Source organism: Leptidea sinapis, chromosome 2, assembly GCF_905404315.1.
Source record: "Leptidea sinapis chromosome 2, ilLepSina1.1, whole genome shotgun sequence".
NCBI classification, from domain to species: Eukaryota; Metazoa; Arthropoda; class Insecta; order Lepidoptera; family Pieridae; genus Leptidea; species Leptidea sinapis.
In genome coordinates this window covers 8,849,736-8,866,258 of record NC_066266.1, presented here as the reverse complement: position 1 = coordinate 8,866,258, position 16,523 = coordinate 8,849,736, and the positions used below count along the sequence as shown (strand labels likewise).

General features: G+C 35.4%; 1 protein-coding gene across 2 annotated transcripts in view; it reads right to left on the bottom strand.

The window, feature by feature from the left end:
- The window catches only part of LOC126975948 (facilitated trehalose transporter Tret1-like), a 40,017-nt gene extending 37,394 nt beyond the window's left edge, over positions 1–2,623 (bottom strand). For both annotated transcript variants that reach the window (XM_050824078.1, XM_050824085.1), the window contains exon 1: positions 2,351–2,623. In XM_050824078.1, the coding sequence (XP_050680035.1) occupies positions 2,351–2,419 (69 nt within the window). In that variant the 5' untranslated portion in view covers positions 2,420–2,623. The remainder of the gene's footprint in view (positions 1–2,350) is intronic.
- Between the last annotated feature and the right edge of the window lie 13,900 nt (positions 2,624–16,523).

The following is a 16,523-nucleotide window of genomic DNA, read 5'->3' as shown; positions in this document are numbered from 1 at the left end:
AACTTACTAACTCGAGCTGCTATCCCAAGAAACCGCCATAATACCGCACAATTGAAACCATTACTTGACCGTTTATATAAAGCTAATTTTTTTCCAAGAAATAATTATATATCTACACAATATGAGATGAAAATTATTTTTTCTTTATATACAGTGCTACTACTCCTAAATTTTACAGTTGGAGCCATGCTAATCATTCAATCTAAATAAAAATTGTACGAAAATTTATCAATTGTACACCAATACTATTGAACACGACATAGTTTTGTTAGTTATGTAAAGAATATTGTATTATGATTGTAATAAATTAAAGAAAGCTTCTAATTCTGAAATAAAACTATGGCGATCTTGTGCGAGGGTGGTAAATTAGCTCCGCTCGATTCCTCAAGGCCATCAGCTTGGTCCATAGCCTTAACCGAGAAGTAGGCATGACAAGTTTATGGACAGACGCATGTGTGCGCCGTACGTAGCTGTGCCGCAGTGTACGTAACTCTTAAGGCGAAGAGTAAGCAGAAAACACGCAAACATGGTGTTTTTAGACAAGTTTTGTACTTTCACAGTACAGCATTTCGAGCTATGAACACTACTTAATCCTGTTACACATATTATCATTAAGCCTTATTTGTAGGTTGCTAATGCTTGCTATTGGTTATAGTTAACACTGCCGAGCCTTTTTGAACTACCACTTTTCTTTGAAGTTAAACAAGTTTTTTGGCATGGCGTCACGCATTTTTTTGGTACTTCTCTCAGAAAAGTTATTCTTATAGCTTGTACTTTTTTTGTATAGTTTCTTTTATTCAGATTAGTAGTGAATAACGAAGATTGTAAGCATATAAACTGTTTTCCACCCAAGAATTTTGAAAATATTGGCTTTGGCGGGCCGGCAGCCGTGAACTCATATCCCTCAAGGTCGCTGGCATTTAGTGTCGCCTTAATACCTACATAATATATTACAAAATCTGCTCTGCCCTGCTCTGCGTGGACCTGCGCCGCGGCCGTCAGCGTCGTAGCATACGTTTAGCCTAGTCCCGTCCACGGGATTATTATATCGTCATGTTAATGGTAAAACTGACATACATTCGTTTTCAATAACCTATCTATCCTTAGCTTAAGTCACTAGAGGTACACAAATCTATCCTCTTACGCTAACTTACATTTCAATAACCTCTCGACATAAATCATTGGACTATAACCATATTAGACATAACTATGGACAGAAAAGATCTTGTCATTAAACGGTGACAGCAATGTATCCGCAACTAGAGATACGTTATTGAAAACGGCCGTAAATGTCCAAGTTGTCAAAACGAGTAAATACATTTTGAAAGTTTGGAAGAAAATCTCTGATAAAATAAATTATAATTAAAGTTGCGCCAAAAATATAAGATAACTATCTTGTGTGCCGCAAGTCTATAATAATATTAGAAAACAGAAACAATGTCTTAAAACCCCCTCAGTTAGTAGGTTTGACCAGAATAACCTTAAAACACGATTTTTTAATGAAATAAGTCTACTCCCTATGTGTATCTATTGGTAATATTGGCATATAATAATTATTTAATGGTTTACGTCGAGTTACAACTATAAAACCGGAAATAATCGTATTAATTATAAAAAACATAAAACATAACTACCTACATATTTATAATAATTATTAAGGAATCGTAATAAAAGCGGCTTATTCTGGCTCCTAAAATTTTGTTGGATTTTGAAACTGAAGTGGCAGTAAGCAGGGTACATAGTTTGACGGACAGATGGCCGTTGGGACAGTAAAGTGAAGACGCAGTGTTGGTAGGCGCCCCACAAGATGTACCCATGATCTGGTCAAGATCGCCGGAATACGTTCGATGAGGGCAGCGCAGAAACGATCGTCGTGGAAATCTTTTGGGTAGGAGTTTTGTCCAGCAGTGGACGTCTTCCGGCTGATGATGGTGATGATAAAAATGTTATTGATTTAAATGCAAATTAGAAAATGGATCTCTCATATTTTAAAAGACAAAATGTTTTATCAAAATACAATGAACGCCTACTTAATTTACTTATTATAAAATCTGATAAGCAGGTAAAGTACAAAAAAAAATTATTCATAATATTTCATAAACAATACTGGAAAGCTAAAGAAGCTTTTGCGAATGAGTGTTAACGGCACCAGCTAAATATTCATAAAACCAACCAGTTTTTGTGTTAAAAGAAAAGTAATATACATTTTTGTTAAAAAATATCAATTTGCTCTTATTTGAGAAATATCTGGAACTAACACTGTAAAATATTACTAAACAATGTACAATTAACCCAATAAATACTTATGTGATATAAAGAGTATTTTAATTTTAAGTCAATTAAGACTTACCTGAGAGGCTACTGCTCTAAATCGGCTAACAGCCGGACTAGATTCTTCAATTTGTAATTTAATAACCATTTTGAACAGTCTCTTACAATAAAACTCCACAAAATTCAAATCGTATCCATTACCACGTAAGTGTAAGTATTAAAGTTTAAATTATCACAGAATCGCTATTCAACACGCCTTTGTAAACACACTGTTGGCGCGACGTGCGCTGTCAACTTTTTTTTTAAATTTTTAGAGGCAACTGCATCGTTCGGACGTCGAGTGTCGAGTGAACTCGGCTGTAACTAAATACATAATGCCTCTTTGTCAATCAGGATGTTCTTTGATGCATTGTTTCATTATTGCTTATCTTTATTTTATTTAAACGTGAATCAAATGTAGATCATGATAATAAACTAGTCATTAAAGAATACTTACAATGATATTGTGTACCCATTAGTTAAATATCCAAGGGATTTAATAGTAAAATGTCGCTTAGCAAAACGATTACCGTTAAAATGCTTAGTATACCTACATGCGGAATGCGAATATTGTTTTAATGGACTTTATATGTATTGACGTAAAAACTGGGGCGAAAGTGGGTCATACATTACTAACGCTGCTCAATTGGCGGAAAAAATTTATATTATTTCCATTCAAACGCGTCTTTCATTTGTTTACTTCTTTTTCTATTTTATATTTTGACTGAAAACGGGATTAACCAGCTACAATCCATATAACCAAATGGGATTGCTTTAAAAATATTTTTAAAACTTTTAGAACAGCCTTCAATCAAATTGATGCTGACAATTTATTTACGACTAGCTGATATCCCGCGACTTCGCGTACACAGGACTGACACGTAGTAGCGGAATTTCAATTAAAATTTTAAAATAAAAGAAGACCTATGACATTGTAGGTAAATGATGATATTGTGTTAGATGTGATGTACAAAGAGGCAGTAGGTACATTATTTTATTCTATCATCAATAGTTTTCGCAGCGCACGCGATGTAATAAATGTTTTAGGTATTTTTTTACACACTGGGTGACATTATTAGAGTTAAAGTAATTTTCCATAATTTTTAAAAAATATGATATAGCCTATATCGGCCGGGGATTGTGTGGCTTCCCAACAGTGAAAGAATTTTTCAAATCGGTTACTAAACGATCTATTCAATGCAAACAAACAATCAATCAAATCTTTCCTCTTTATAACATTAAGTATTAATTGAAATAATTTGCTTGATTGGTTTATTCGGACCTATAACCTTTCCCGCGTTTATTTACAAGGCATTGGAAAACTTTAGAATAATAATCATTGTATTGATAGTGTTGTCAGCGATATAGTCAACAGTTTATATCTGACCTGTTTGTCTTTACAAACGGGCTTACAAATAAACGGTAGTTATCCCTGTCATGTAATTAAGTGGCATAGGTAAGATCTTTATCTTAGAATCAGATATTTAGAAGTAATTTTAAGCTTGGAGTAACTTTACACTGCGTTTATTAAAAGTCTGCCTCGTCTAAAATCGCATTAATATACACGCTCGCCTCAAAACAAGTATTTTCTAATTAAAATTTATTCGTGGCATAGAGTATTGTAATACTCTTCATGTATGAAGAAAATAATTCTAGGGATTTGCTTGGAAACCCAAACTACGATAGACTATGACAGCTGTGAGCACGTCAAAAAAAATTAATTTAGAGCTAATCTCTATTTAGGTCAATTCGCGCACACTGACACAAAGTGTCATACAAATCGCGAGTGTAAGACGTAGCTTGTTACGCACACTATAAAAATATTCCTGGCCTGTTTTTATCGGTTGTCTAACAGCAAGAGACTCTAGACGTGTAAATTATCTATGAATAAAACTTTGTTAAAACTAAAGATATGGAAGAAGAAAAAAGGGCGTCTTTTAACGGAGATAAGCCTCGAGAATTTGTTTTAGATTAAACAAGTCCGACAACAATAAGCGGTAAAAAAGCGGCCAAGTGCGAGTCGGACTCGCCATTGAAGGGTCCTGTTGCAGCAAATAACATAAGTAATATAAAAGTTATATAGAAATTAAATGATATTAATTTATTTAATTGGAAAAGGCAAAGAATCTTTTCTCAAAATCATACAGAGCAAATGAGCTATCATAATTTATACGTATTAAAAAAAAATCTCGTTCAAACCAATTTTCGGTAGAAGTTTGCATGGTAATTTACAACATATTGTTTTTTTAGTTTTATAATTCTCTTATTTTAGAAGTTACAGGGGGGATAGGAGGGGGTGGGGGCAGACACTAATTTTACCATACTGGAACTGTCTCTCGCGTAACCTGTTCAGTTTAGATGATACGAGAATAAAGTTACAAGGAACTACAAGAAATTTTATATTATGTTACTTGCTGCTACGGAACCCTTCATGGGCGACTCTAACTCGCACTTGACCGCTTTTTTTTTATTGACAGAACATCATCTGATAAGCTAATCTATCTATATATATAAAAATGAATTGCTGTTCGTTAGTCTCGCTAAAACTCGAGAACGGCTGGACCGATTTGGCTAATTTTGGTCTTGACTTATTTGTGGAAGTCCAGGGAAGGTTTAAAAGGTGAATAAATATGAATTAGAATAAACGGAATTAGATAAAACAACAATTTTGTTTTCCTTTGATGTGTCCCCCGTCGTCCGACATTTGTTTTGTATGGACATATTTTCTATGAGAGAATTTATTGACGCACGGTTTGACAGTTCTGCTGTAAAACAATTAAATTGGGGTTCTTGTTGGGCCGCTTAAATTTAAATACAAGCCCATTTTCATCGTCAGGGGAGTTCATGGCATCTTTAATGCAATCGTTTTGATTAATAATTATGGATTTTAAGTCATCGGTAGAAATTTCTGTGCTGATTCCCTTGATGACGAACATGGGTTTTAGTTTTTTGGAAACTTCGGCTGCAACCGGCTGCATATCACGAAATTTCTTCTAAATTGTAACAATGTCTACAACTGCATTATGTTAGATTTATTTATTAACTGGTTGTTTGCTACTAAGTGTAATTAAAATTAATAAGTGTAATTTAAGTGTAAATATTACACTGCAGTAGTTATATTTAAATAATATTAAATGTACTAAGTGAAACTGTTTAAGGAGACATCCTTGTGTCCATATTTCTATTTTTACTGTATCTACTTTATGTTTAAGGATGTATCTGTATTTCTTTCCAAATAAATAAACCACAACGGCGCCTATTTCTGCCGTGAAGCAGTAATGTGTAAGCATTACTGTGTTTCGGTCTGAAGGGCGCCGTAGCTAGTGAAATTACTGGGCAAATGAGGCTTAGCATCTTATGTCTCAAGGTGACGAGTGCAATTGTAGTGCCGCTCAGAATTTTTGGGTTTTTTGAGAATCCTGAGCGGCACTGCATTGTAATGGGCATGGCGTTTCAATTACCATCAGCTGAACGACTTGCTCGTTTCGTCCCTTATTATCATAAAAAAAAACTTATATATATTACATAAGTCGGCTATTTGAAATTATTTCGTAAAAGATCCGATAAATATAATATTTATTCTACAAAATTCGTTTCCTACATCGATAAGTAAGTAATTAAAAACCAACGAGTGACTGCTTTCTTCATAGTGTAAGAATTTACGGCAGCTTGTAAAAAGAATAATAATTGGGGATCAATATATGATGGATCCACTATAATTGATACGGAGGCAATCATCGTTAACTATTATTAATCTATTGTCAACACTATTTAGCGTGGTATAAGGTTGAAAATTGAAAATAATGCTTGTGTTGGTATTTATTTTACGTATTTAATTAAGATCATCCTGAACATACTCATTGAATTTAATAGTTGTTTTTTAGGTCTCACGTAAAACGCAAACTCTTTGAAATGATTATAAAAAATGATGTTATCTCTGAAAAGTTTGAGATATTCGACGCCATAGTTTATTTTGTAAAATTACCTCCAAATTTTCTGTATTATAAAAATACTCAAGTTTTTTTTAGCCAAATGGTAAAAAGTCAGCACCTTTCTACGTTTTTGGTTTAAATTTTTACATTCCGTAACATCATATTCAACTCTCTAAGGAACCAGTTTTTATTTTATTTAGGTAGGTACGATCGCGCCGTAATATTTGGTATGCTCTCTCTCATAAAAGTGACTTTAAATATTGTTCCATGTCATCATGGGTTTTAATATAGTAGAATTTAAAAAAATAACGTAAAATAAATGCTGAAATATAAAAAAAAATCTTTGACAATAGATCTAAGACAATCGTAGATAGAAGATGAACAATAGATGCGACACTAAAATAATAATGTGACAGAGACACAGTAGATACACTATATCTGCAATCCCTTTGATGCGATCTTCCGTTGGGACCCAACTAATCAGGCTCAGCTCCCTACGGCGAAAATTCGGCCTCACTTGGAGTTATTGTTCTCACCTCTGGGCGGGTGCTCCCCAGTACCAGTTTTTTCCATTTGACCGCATACAAGGAATAGCGGCTCGAATTATCGACGATCAAATAATCTCCGGTCGTCTTGAATGTTTGGCGTTGCGTAGACATGTGGGTTCTCTCTGCATCTTCTACCGCATTTATCACGGGTACTGTTCTGAGCAGCTGTTCGAGTTCATTCTAGTGGCCGAATTCCACCACCTGGTCATTACGCCAAATGCTAAATACCACCCGCATCACGTTGACGTCTGGCATTACACAACCGCGCGTTTTACAAGAAATTTCTTGCCTCGCACAGCTACTGACTGGAATCAATTACCGGCTGGTGTTTTCCCGAACCGATACGACTTAGGGACCTTCAAGAAAAGAGCATACGCATTTTGTGCCTTTCATTTACCTTTTAAGGTCGGCAACACATCTCTTGACCTGTTGTTGACGATGACCAAGGGCGGTTACCTCACCATTACCCATGTGCCTCGTGCCCGTGTGCCTCATGCCCGTTTGCCCACTCATGTACAAATAAATACTATTAAATACAATTAACAATACTATTAATATTTATACGAATTTGATTTGGTGTGAATTTCTGAATTTTGTTATTATAAATTGGGACATTGTTGTCTATTTCGTTCTACAATTCGTACGGAAGATAGCCCGCGAAACCAAAATATGAAAACATAACGCACGTCACCGACTATTCCTATCTCATTTACACATACGCTGACAGCGAATATAGTGTCCATCTTCTAACTACGAATACAACCAACTATAGGTAAAACTAAACATGTAACTATACGAACTAAATATTATTAAACAAACAAACGGTACCGAAAAAAAATATATGGGAAAAATGTACACCTAAATTTTATACACTTAGACAAACCTTACGAGCATAAAATATTTCTTCGCATGTTTCTATTTGTTCAGGTGTTCTCCACGTATGTAAAACAATGTGTCATTGAAATATAAACTTATTTTGTCAAATGAGTCAAAGGCTTGACGAATTTCTTTAATATCACACCATATTTATGGTAACTAGTGGTCGTATAGCGCTCGAGATTCAACCATTATGCTCGGTTCACATTATTCCAGTCATTATCATCGCTGGAAGACGTCCACTGCTGGACAAAGGCCTCCCCCAAAGATTTCCACGACGATCGTATCCAGACCAACTGGAATAATGTGAACCTGTACTGGAATGTACCATTCCAATGATCAATCCAGTCCAGTTAAATGGATTGACGGTCTATATATCAGATGGAGCGATCGAGTGAAAGTCCTGTTCTCAACTAAGTTCGGTTGTCAGAGAGACAGTGGACGGAAAAAATTCGCGAAAGAGGTCACTCGTCGAATCCAACTCGGATCTCCGGACTCTCCAAGCCGTAAAACGTCCACTGTTGGACAAACAAAGGCCTCCCCCAAAGATCGCCATGACAATCGGTCCTGCGCTGCCCTCATCCAACGTGACCTTCACCAGATCATCGTGTGGGGGGCCTACCACCACTACGTCTTCCGGTACGTGGTCGTCATTCGAAGACATTACTGCCCCAACGGCCATCTGTCCGTCGAACTTTTTGCCCTGCCCACTGCCACTTCAGTTTCGCAATCATTTGGACTATGTCGATAACTTTGGTTCTCCTACGGATCTCCTCATTTCTGATTCGATTCAGCAGGGAATCTCCGAGCATAGCCCTCTACATTGCCATCTGAGCGGCAACGAGCTTCCTCATAAGGCCTCCCGAACGCTGCCCTATAGATCGATCCTGATATAGGTCTAGACATAGGTCAAGCTAAAATTAAGTTATTAAAAATATGCTGCTTTAAAAGTCCATACTGATAGTTTGGTACATTTGTACAATTCATTGTGTAAACTGAGGACTAAATTCGTAATTCTATGACTTTTAAAATTACTAAATACCTTACCTAGGGGTCACCATTTGGTAATTTGAAAAGTCCTGACATAAAGCCTGACATTTCGATAAAAGTCCAGAATTCTTAATTGATTTCTTTATATTTCGTTTCTGGTACTGATTAAAGACTTCATCATCACCATCATTATCATCAGCCGGAAGACATCTACTGCTGGACAAAGATTTCCGCGACGATCAGTCCTACGCTGCCCTCATCCAACAAAATCTTGACAAAATCGTCGGTCTATCTTGTGGGGGGCCTACTTAAAGGCTTATTTGGTATAAATTAATATGCAGTTTTATTGCTATGTACAAAATCTGGACTAAAGTATAAAAGTTCGAATATATCCGGATTAATCCAAACGAATGGTAACCCTAAATCGCATTTGACCGCATTTTATAGTTCACTAAATTATTGCACGTGCCATAAAACTTCACTTCTACAATGCTGTAAAGAGATTTCGAATACATGCTATATAAAAATCATTCTAACACAAAAAGCGATAAAATGCTTTATCTTTATTGTATATGTTGTAAAATAAAATGTTAGTGAAAAATGGTTGCGTACTTAATGCTAGGTGAGTTTCAGCCTGTATTCATCATTCTTATTTGTAAAGCTAAATGTGTTTATTGAGGCTTTTTATCTGATTTGAACTGGATTACTCAAGTGACACAGATTTGCTGTTTTTATCTTAAGAGATAATTCACAATTCACAGTAACAGAAGTGTTATGATAATGAATAACAAAAGATGAGTAAATGCTTTAGAGTTTAGAAACAAATGATTACTCCAGTCCAGCTTGAGTCCGATTCATATGCTATATCTGTTATATGCAAGGGCATGTTTTATATTATATTTCTCTTTATATAAGAGGGGGCAAACGGGCAAGAGGCTCACGGGATTTGAAGTGAGACAACCGCCCATGGACATCCGCAACAAAAGTTGCCCGGAAACGTTGCCGACATTTAAGGTCACACTAAAAGTTTTGCGTAACTTAAAAAAACAATATGTTATAACCAAAATATTATGTTTATTGCCTTTCAAAATACTCTCCTTTATTTTATTATTTTAAACATTTTTTCATGCGATCGAACCATTTTTAAAACAGGAGGACCACAGTTCTGATGATGATCAGATTGAACGCTATCACTGCCTCTTCGGAATAGGTAAAAGTGAAACCTCTCATCATCTCGGGGCTATGTGCAGGATAGCTGACGAGTTGTACTTTTTCGTAAGCTAAAAATGACTTAGTTTTGTTGGCCGTGTGTGAAGAAGCGTTGTCATGTTGTAGGACAACGCGGCTTTATGGTCGTCTTTAGCGAAATCTTTTTAACACCCTGGGTAACCAAATGGTAGAATACCACTCGGCATTAATACTCTTTTTATCTTTAGGTGGAATTGAGCAGATAGGCCCGTAGCTTAGAAGAAAATGCAATCATCTTTTTACAAACGTTTCTCGCCTGTTTCACTTTTGTTGGCCTGTTCTCATTTTTAAACACCCATTCACAAGATTAGTGTTATTTTATGGGGTTCAAAATCTCTCTCTCTCTCCTGTCTAGAGAGTCTCCTGAGACAATGTCATAAACAGTATTAGAATATCCGTGGTCGTACTGCATAAGCATCTGTGAGCATCATTCCGCGGAGCCCGCTTCTGCTCCGCGGTCAGTTCATGAGGGATCCAACGACAACAAAGTTTCCGAACTTTCAATTCTTAGTGTAAAATTTTCTGAATTTGGTTCATAACAATCTCCAATAGTCCTCTAATTGTCTCATAGGCAATGATATTATATACAATAATTGCTCATAGGTAATCCTCGGGTTTTCTTCAATAAGCCGTTTAACAGTAGCCACACAGTTTTTATGTTGAGAGCAGTTGAAGGCCGCCCCGAATTCACGAAAATTCAGCAAACCATCGCCTAACGGTGCTCAAGCAAGGTGCTTCTCTCCCACAAGCATTTTGAAGACGAACAGCACAGTCTTGCGGAGAGAGAACTTTTAAAATCATAAAAAATCATCGCTCTTAAATCTTTTCGATTTAATTCCATTTTCATTGCGTACGGTAGAACTTTGATATGTGATAAAACACAATTGACAAATGATTTCCCGCCAATTGTTTTTTTTTTATTACTAAAGAAGGTTGCAACGTTTCAAAAAATATAACATTCGAAATTCAAATCGTTCCGATTAGCTATAAGTGCAAAACTTTTAGGGTGCCCCATGTATGCTTTTTTCTTGAAGGTCCAATTACTCTTTTCTATTTTTGATCACCAATAAATAAATTATGACCTGAGCAGCGATGATTCGAGTACGTTACGTACGTTCGTTAGTTCGTCCAAGGACCCAAAATTAAAAGTAGTTCCCGAAAAGGCCTCCACACGATCATGCTCGTGTGTAATCGCCTTTAATCGCCGATCGTGAAGAGGCACCATTACATGTAAATTAAACATTAAATTTATTATTTTTTCAGCGATCCTAATCCCCTGTTCGGAGCAGCACTTAACCTATGTAACTATTAATTTTATTTATTACAAACTTTAGTGTAACTTTGACTATAGACAATAATTTCAAATATATTCCAATAATATTATTAAGCTTAGATAATAATGTATACGTCTAGACAAAGAATCTTTTTGCTAGACAAACGATGACAACAGGCCAGGCTTTTTTGCTACATTAGTGTGCGTGCAATGGTCAAAATAGAAGTTAACTGATAACTACAATTTTTTCCACGTTTTGACAGCTATGACAGTCTATAGTGACATACGTATAAATGATCTTGAGGTTTTTTCGCTTCGCCTTTTAACTTTTTCTTTAAAATCCGGAAGGCGTAACTCTATTCATACACATATAGATTAATCGTTATTGATTTAGGTTTTTTACAAACTTATCCCATATTGGATGTTTTTTATCTATAATGTTAAAAAAATTGTTGTTATTTTTTTATCTGACTGCGCGATGAAGAGAAGGAATCGTTTATCATTCTTATAGGTATGTTCTTATGTTAGTTGCTTAGATTAAGGATTGGGGTCCGCTGCGCTCCAACTAGATACCGCAGACGTAGTCGCAAAGTGCGGCATCTAACGCCTAAGTGGGCGGACTCGAGCCAGTCTCGACCAATGTGATGAACATGACGTTGAAGTGCCACATTTCGAGAAATAAGAAAGCCACTGGGATCACATATCATAAGTAATTATTTTGTACCTTATCAATGTAAAATAACATGAAGCGTATGTTACAAAATTTGAAAGATGCCATTGAGTGTCAAGATGGCACGCACACAAGAATCTAATAGTCGCCGTAATAAAAAAGCTGTTATTCTTTGGTAGTGCGGTATCTAGTTAAAGCGCAGCGGAGACTAGTCCTTAATATCAATTTTGTTCTTAGTTCTTATAAACAAAATGGTTTTCCCGATTTTTCACCCTAATTTTGTTCTTTATCTTCCACCGACTTCAAAAAAGGAAGTTCTCAACTCTATCTATGTTTTTTCGTGTTTCTGTTATCTCGAATCTCCGGCGTTGCTGGAGTGATTAGATTTTTTTGATTGGATTTCCCAGTCTTCAGATTAGGCTCACTGTGGAAAAATAAGATAATATGATAATAGAATCTATGAATGTTTGAGGAAACTCCCGAAAATTTATGTGTATAAAGCATTTGCATACGGAAGGTATCATTTGGTTAAGTTTTAATTCTGTGATGTTGTCATTAGATAATTAAAACTTAACAATAAATAAAAATAATGGTATATTGTTCTATATATATAGAGATTTCCACCGATAATTGCCTCATCACGATATCTCTGGAAACATAAGGCGTAGAGACTTGAAATTTGGGAGGAATATTCCTTTCGCCTTTCATACTTATAGCTCGTTTACTAGCCGCAGTATCTTCTCGATGCGAGTATTACAAACAGCATCTGGGAATACTGTGTAGGCTTGTGTTACTCTTATGCATTAGTGGGCCGCGATCGCAGAGAAGATGAAGAGGCGTGGATAATAGTTACTTAGGAAATGTATGTTCATGCAAATTTCGAATATCAGTTGGGAACTGTTCTGTTACCTATAGGCCACATATATAGGATAGCCAAAGTTACCTACATAGTCCAAATGATTGCGTAACTGAAGTAGCAGTGGGTAGGGCATTTATTTCGATGAACAGATGACCGTTGGGGCAGTAAAGTCCTCCAATGGTGATCACTTACCAGAAGACGCAGTGTTGGTAGGCCCCCACAAGATGGACTGACAGTCTGATCAAGATCGCCGGAATACATTGGGGGAGGCCTTTGTCCAACAGTGTATGTCTTCCGGCTAATATGATGATTAGGATTGTTCATAAAATCCACTTAAAATAAATAACAAATTTAATTTGCTTTCCACAAGGCATTGTCATTCACATAATATAATATGTCAGACATATTATTTGAGACAATATGCCTACTGTATCATAATATCTAACAGAAACATGTTTTACTTATCATGAGTTAGATATCTAACACAAAAACGTCTGTTCTGTCATTATTATCAAAGGTATTTTAGATCGTTATGATACTATACGATTCAATGTGGGTTTGTGTAGATTTAAAATATGAAAAAGTGTGTGCGTGTAATCTTTACGCGCGATTGAAATAAAACATAATAATTAGTATATTTTAAATAAATCTGTTGTTACGAACTAAACATTTAACTGATTATTATTTCATTTAATCTATATATATAAAAATGAATAGCTGTTCGTTAGTCTCGCTAAAACTCGAGAACGGCTGGACCGATTTGGCTAATTTTGGTCTTGAATTATTTATGGAAGTCCAGAGAAGCTTTAAAATGTGAATAAATATAAAAATGTTCGGAATTTAAAAAAAAACACAACAATTTTGTTTTTCCTTTGATGTGTCCCCTGTCGTTCAGAAAACAAATTGAAAGAATAGTTTAAAATGAATAACTAATTAGAATCTTCGTATCTGTCTAACTTTATCAGGAGTTAAAAAAACAAACTTAATTTTAGCTACCTATAGTTCATAGATTAACTACAGTTGATGATGATACTATGATGGCAATCCAACGTTAACTGGGTCAGCTAGTCTTATATATAAAATTCTCGTGTCCCGGTGTTTGTTACCAAACTGCTCCGAAACGGCAAAACCAATTTATTCCAAAATTTGTGTGTATATCGGATAGGTCTGAGAATCGGCCAACACATATTTTTCATGCCCCTAAATAATAAAAGCCTTATTATGATTCAGCATTGAAAAATCATCATTATTATGAATCTATTTTTGTATCGCGATTTTTATATTATTCCATTCCATCCACAAAACCGCTAAAGGGTTGCAAGACTGCAATCGAATACAATGATTGTAGTACGATATATTAAGAAGGTCTGAGAATCGGTAGCAACCACAGAACAGGTAAAAGACATAAACTGCTCTGTGGTTGCAACTATTTTGTATACCCCAAAAATATTAATTATTATATTTCCTTAAATTACTTTATATGGCAATACAACGTTTGCTGGGTCAGCTAGTATTCTATATAAAATTCATTGACATTTTATAATTTTCACTAATAAAATAAAATAATTTAGAAAAACAAGTTAGGGTTAGAGTCGCACATGTCAATATAACGCTGAAGAGTGTCGCAAACGTCAGAATAATTCTGGAAAGTCTCTAATAGCTAAGAGGATGTAAATTCTACGTAATAAGAGGTGGGACTGCCTAAGTAAAAACTGATATTTAGTTTATTATGAAACATGCAGTGATTTGACATAAGTTTGAAATAGTAGTAATTACAGTATGGCGATTGGCGACGAACTAAAATCCGGCTAAGTTTGAAAGCGAACAGTTGCTTGAAACGTAGTGGATTTGTGTGAACGTGGACAGTGAAAGTTAATACACGCCTAAGGAGAAAAGTGTGCTTACATTGTCTTTAAGCACGCTTTTGCCGTTCTGCTATCAGACGGCGAATGATATGTCCATAAATATGTATCGAATTTCATCCATTGCATAAGAAAATCGTATCAATTTTGGTATTGGTAAGAGGCTCCTGTTTCCGCAATTAAACCCCTCGGTTGGATCCATTTTGCGTGCAGTGATGGCCAGTCATTCCAACCAGCCCAGCTCGTTCGAAAAGTTCAGAACACCCCTGGGACTTCCTGGAGCGACCTTGTATTTACTAAAGTTTTTGCCCGTTGGTTGGTCACCTCAGCACATTTCAGGATTACATAAGTCACCGTTTCATCCTCGGCTAGACAGCCCCTGTACCTAGGACTGTCTGTCACGCCGATTGTAAATAGGTGTTTGTTCAGTGATGTGTGACCCGTTAGGTTGCCGACCATGATTCGGATGTCATGTCTATTTAGGCTAATAAGTCGACGCGATTGGGCGATAGTGAAGGAATCGCCTTATAAATTTTGGTATGCGCAGGTGTCAGAAAATATCTATTAATGTTATTTATTTTAAACATGTCACGTTTAGTACATGAGGAGCTCAAATGTCACTACATTATTTTGATATCCATTTCTATTTAAATTAGAGTTCATGTATTTTTATTCCGAAAAGTAATTTAAATAAGATTTAAATTATTTTTTCTTTCCTTTATGGAACATAATAATACAGCCTTAAATTAGACCTAAAATAATTGTACTTTAAGTTAAACTGCTAGATAGATTAAACTAAGAATGTGTCCATTAACACATTTCTTAATGTCTCTATTAAGAGGAGGTCACTTTGTTCATGTGTCTTTTATAGTATCACTATTTTGATATTGTATCACAGTAATTCACCAGCACTACACTAACTCAAAAGGTTTTTTTTCGTTTTAGTCTACTTACTATATCAGTATTGTCAAGGCTGGATTGCCTCGACGTGGTGGTGAAGTCTATGTTGATGAACTTCAGCGTATTTTTGGATAACTTTGTCAATAAACTCAATGTTTATATTTAAAATTAATTGAACGCAAATTATCTACAAATTGATCGAAATATCGAATATGCCTCAGACTTGAGAAGAACGGGCGCAAAGACTCAATGGGTATATTTAAATCCCTATGCACAAATCAGCGATGTCAATTAATAATTAATAATTAATTTTAACCGCATTTAAACGACGCTGATCATGATAAATAATTTTAATAGAAGTCATTATTTTTAATAAAATATCGGATACATTACGATCTCTATAAGTCAGTTGTTGCATATAATGATGATAAGCTAATTAATATTGAAAGAGATGGACTGTAGTTTAATTAAAGAAGTTTGGTCACAAATTATTTTTGTATTTCAATCGAAAGTAATTTTTGTTATATCTTACGTTGGTGGAGACTAATAATTTATCTATATAAATTTATAGAAATCATAGGAAACGTTAATATATATTTAATCAAAACAAATCTTATGACTATATTTACAATAATACGACTACATAAAATTAAAACTATCATTACGTGGAAGCGTACCAAGAATACTGGCAGCATTACTGCGTTGGATAGCAAGGCTGATCCGTTGACCGAAATAGCTGCCAGCGCTTGGGTTTCCAGTAGCCTTATTGAGGCGCGAAGATAGTATTTTGAACATTCTCCGCGCCTCTGGGCCCCACGGGCCAAGTGTCTCGACACCAAACGGCACAAAGATGTATGACTCACTGAGACCAACATATTTGCGACATATATAGAAATTATTATATTCAATATTGTTATAATTAACTACCATTACCTTATAACTCCAGGATAACTGCCGTTAAGGCGCGGTCATGCCTTACTATCAACAAAAATTAGTTTCTTAGGGAGTCGATTCCAACAATGAATATTCCGACGCAAAAAATACAGTGCACAAAG